Genomic DNA, 4680 nt, shown 5'->3' with positions numbered 1-4680 from the left:
AAGTATCGTCATTCCTTAAGAGTGCCTACTTTTTTAATAATGAACTGTATGCCTAAGAAATTATTCATCCTATTTTTTTTTTTTTACATATCTCTCTATATTAAGTTAGATAATATATGTAATATGTTTAAATGACTATAGAGAGGAGAACATTTTATTTGTATTTCATTGTCTGAAAATTTTTTTTATATATATTAATGGAAAACAATGCACAAAATGGTTTTTAATAAAATAATAATAATAAAAAATTGAATGAAAATTAAAAAAGTATTTAAGAAATGAAAATAAAATACAGCACATGTTCTATAGCTCTTAACACACATACATTTATAAGTGGTGTGCTATAATAGTAAATAATTTTACAGTTTTGTATTTATGCAGGTGCCCTATCGATCTCTGTGTTCATGGAACCTTCTTCACCTGGAACAGGACCCGCTTCTAAAGAATCTCCTACCATAGTTACATCATTTTTTTCATTTTCTGCTCCCATCCAAACTCCAGTCTTTAGAGATCCATCTTGATTTTTCTTCATCTCCTTATCAGAAAAAACTTTATTTAAAATTCTTATTTTATTAAAGCTTGTTTTTTAAGTTACTAACACTTACTTCTAAATCTTGTTTTGCAAACTTTTCAAACATATTTCGATATGTTTTACGTTCCTTATCGAGTTGTGCTTTAATCTTATTATTGCAATTAAGAATTTGATTATGAGCTGCTTTATTTTTTGGATCTATGCTTAACACTTTCTGAAAGTCTTTTTTCGCCAACTCAAATTCATTCTGACTAAAATATGCCTACAAAAAAGATATTTTAAAATTTAATTTTATACAAAATTTAACAACAATAACAAAATTCTGTTTATGAACTAGGGCTAACCATTCCCCTCCGAAAGTATCCTTTTTCATTCTCCGAGTCTAGTTCGATAGCTTTGTCACAATATTTGATTGCTTCTAAGTAATTATTCAATTTTAAATTGCACATTGCTAAATTGAGATATCCAGCTAACATAAGAATATTTCTTTTCTTCGTATCATCATCTGATAATGATGTTTCATATTCAAGAAAATCAATTATCTTCTTATATTGTTTAACAGCTAGATTATATTTCCCTGCCTGTAAAAAAAGTGAATGTTTTATTATTATACAAAANATTTTTTGATATTTCTGACTGCTCCAATTTTTCATCACTATCCATTTCCCATGAACCCTTAGTCTTACAAAAAAATAAAACATACCAACATTAATATGCATAATTATTTAAAATTTAATTCAAATACATTTTAAATATTAAATTACTATAAAAACACACTAAAAAACTAAAATATAAAAGTATTACAGAAAATATATATCAATTTCTACCTCTTGGATTATTTTAAAATTTTATATTAAAATATTTTTTAACATACATGGTCAAACAATGCCTTAATTAAATAAAAAAAAATTAAAATGCAGTAATTATACGACATATCAAAATGATCCAAGCACCAAAATATGGTAAAACGATAAAAGTTTTGGAGTGTGAGATGCCATTGATCTTGAGATGTGCAGTGCATTTGTGTGTATATATATATATATATGAATTTGTATATACTATAGAATAAATAGAATTTGTATATGCTAACTCTTAGCCTTGTTCTTGCACTCAGTCATGTGGCCCATGAAATAGAAAGTGTTGTTTGTTTTACAATAAATTAAATTGAAACCAGTTGTAGCAGTTCAATGTATGTGGCAACAGTTATATTCTGGACAAACAGCATTAGATTGCAAAGCATTTATTAATCATTGCTTGCAACAGTTCAGAAAATTGGAGAAGTACCACAAATAAATCTACAGGCTAACCAAATACTTTGGAATAATGTGTCAAACACATTAGACTATGTGGTGTAAGGATCCTTAAAGCAATTTTTCATGAGAGAAATTGATTCCAAAAACTACAATTCAAAACGTCCTTCACAAGCATTTTCACCTTCATGCTTCCAAGATTTTGCTGAAGCATGACATTAAACCTGATGAACAGTATACATTAAGAATTTCCCACTTTAATGCTAAACAAAAAATCCAGAAAACTTTCATGGCAACAACATTTAAAACCATGTTTGGCACCATCTGTTATTATATTTTATTAAAATAACTTTTTATATTTTTATTATAAAATAGCAAGAAGCTTTAATTTTGAGGATATGGACAAGTTTTATAAAAAAAATTGTAAATGCTAATAACAAGTAAAATCATCAAGTCTGACCCTATTTGAGATATGACACACAATTCACTCTATTTCCCCACCTCTGACCTTTAAACACCAAGATTTAATAGCATCAATCCCCTAATACATAAACCTAGAAAATTTCAGAAATTTTCAATGAAAGGCATGAAAGTTATTAAGTTTCAAAGTGGATGAACAAAATCATGCCTACACACACAGTAACAACTATACATAAAAAAAACCCTGAATTTTCTTGTATTTCTCTATGTTTTAAGGTCTTGAGTCCAAAATGATAAAAATCTTGGAGATCAATTTTTTACTGATTACTATACTTTTCCTCTTATATATAATAGCCAGGAAAGTAAAAATGATGATAAAACTTTTCTATTTCAGGTTTTATTCACAGACTAAAACCTAGTCATCATCCAGATTTTATCATAATGGACAGTGTTGTGGGGATATATCAAAAACATTGCATATGCTGAAAGGATTTGGGGGTCAACATCTAATTATTGTATGAAAATGACACAATAGAACAAATTTCTGGTTTTTAAAAGTATATGCATTATTTATTAATCTAAAAATTATAATGATTATAAAAATGTAAAAATATATGAGAAAACATTACTCTCTTCATAAAATTCTCATTATATATAGAAATTTTATTTAAAATAACCAATATAACTTTATCCAATAATTTTTTCTAAATTTCTATTTTTATATATTAATTTTCACTAAATTCAAATATTAAAAGCTTGATTTAAAGAAAAAAAAAATTAGTATTCTTAAACTCTAAACCAAATGTTGAAGCTTAAGATTGATATTCAAACTGACCAATATAATGTAAAACTACAAGCTAGAATTTATAATTTGCATCAACCATATCTTGATGAAACTGTATGTGTGTCTGTGTGTGTGTAAAATATTAGTTTTCTATAAATTAATATAATAATAATAATTATTTTTATTTTTGTAATTGTATTCAGAAAGATAAATTCTTATTTCTATTGACAATATTTATTTTTGAATTCAAAATCTATCTTTGATTACACTGTTCATCTTAATCACTGGATGCATATATTGTTTAGGATAAAAACTGGACATAATACTAATAAAGCTCAAAAATAGCCCATTCATCATGCACTACTAGTCTAATGTAGGACCACTATTAATCTTATGCTGAGAAATTTTAAATTTGAGTTTTACAACAACAACATTTTATAGGAAAATCATAGAAGACAGAAGAAAATTAGAAATGTGAACTGCAAGAACATAATACAAAAAAGTTCATAAATAGCCCACTGAAAGATCATTGGAACATATGGTTATAAATCATAAATTAATTGCAAAAATATTTAATAAGAAAATCAATAAATACAGTACATCAATTATAAGAACTAAGTTTTCTAATGTTATCACCTTTATATGAAATAAACATTCTAAAATAGTTATTTTCTATCATCATTTACTGAATTTTAATGATTTAGCATCTGCATCTAGCAAACATTTAGGAAAAAAATGTTTGCATTTTACATAACTTATTTTTGTTTTTCTCATAAATATTGCCATTTAGAGATGAAACATTCAAGACATTTTAAGATCTATTTTCATACTATCAAGCATTTTTTTAAAAAAAGAATTTAAAGATACATTGAAATATGATCATTTAAGAAATATTATATTTCTGCTGATAAGTATCTGTTAAAAATTTGTGAACAGAGGTAGAGTCATTTTTCTTCAAAGCAAAAGAACCAATAATAAATATAGAAATTTAAATTTAATAACTGTTGGAATAAATGTCATTTAATAAATATAATGTTCTTAATAAATAAATTGTTTAATAAAAATATTAACATAATTTTTTAAATATTTAAAACTTTTCAGATATCAAATTACTTTAGACTTATTCGAGCTAAATAAACAAGACAGACAAAAACATAATATTGTACAAACATTGAATTCAATTATAAGTGTATACAATTATTATGCATATTTTTATTTTAATGTTTGAAAGTTTTATTAATTTATTTCCAAAAAATTTACTAAATTCAACAAACCATCTGAAGTATGTGTTTTAATATGACTGGTTAACATTGAGATGTAGATCCTCTTGTCCTTGTAGCAGAAATTTCTTTCAATAGTATCTAATATAAATTTTAAAAAATTAATTGGAAATTTATAATTATTAAACTTAAAATAATATTAATGCTTAAATATGATTTTATGTAAATTCTATTTATAATTATCGGAATGATTGATACATGATGGGCAAACTATTTCATATGAACAATAATTGTTCATTTGTATGGTAGTTTGATAATATTACAGCATTTACTGATTTACTGGCCATATTACACCAAGATATGGTTGAGAACTTACTGTAATAATGAGTGTAAATCTAATATAAAAAGAGAGTACAGTTGAGAAGAATAGTAAATTTGGTTAAAAAATAAGCTCTTAATAAAAAATTTATAATT

The 4680-nt window shown here is 24.9% G+C and overlaps 1 protein-coding gene and 1 long non-coding RNA gene across 2 annotated transcripts; both read right to left on the bottom strand.

The window, feature by feature from the left end:
* Positions 1-248: 248 nt before the first annotated feature.
* LOC111617240 (peptidyl-prolyl cis-trans isomerase FKBP5-like) lies at positions 249-1118 on the bottom strand. Its single transcript, XM_023358565.1, has 3 exons — positions 877-1118; positions 606-794; positions 249-535 (listed from the first exon to the last, which is right to left on the bottom strand). The coding sequence occupies exons 1-3, from the start codon at positions 1006-1008 to the stop codon at positions 374-376; spliced, it is 483 nt and encodes a 160-aa protein (XP_023214333.1). The 5' UTR covers positions 1009-1118; the 3' UTR covers positions 249-373.
* A 40-nt stretch (positions 1119-1158) lies between these two features.
* Positions 1159-4658, bottom strand: LOC111617239. Its single transcript, XR_002755388.1, has 2 exons — positions 4261-4658; positions 1159-1213 (listed from the first exon to the last, which is right to left on the bottom strand). It is a non-coding gene; the product is annotated as an uncharacterized LOC111617239 (long non-coding RNA).
* Positions 4659-4680: the final 22 nt, after the last annotated feature.

The sequence above is a fragment of the Centruroides sculpturatus genome, unplaced genomic scaffold (genome assembly GCF_000671375.1).
Source record: "Centruroides sculpturatus isolate CEXI.00-Female unplaced genomic scaffold, Cexi_2.0 scaffold5240, whole genome shotgun sequence".
NCBI classification, from domain to species: domain Eukaryota; kingdom Metazoa; phylum Arthropoda; class Arachnida; order Scorpiones; family Buthidae; genus Centruroides; species Centruroides sculpturatus.
This window is presented reverse-complemented; position numbering and strand designations above follow the sequence as displayed.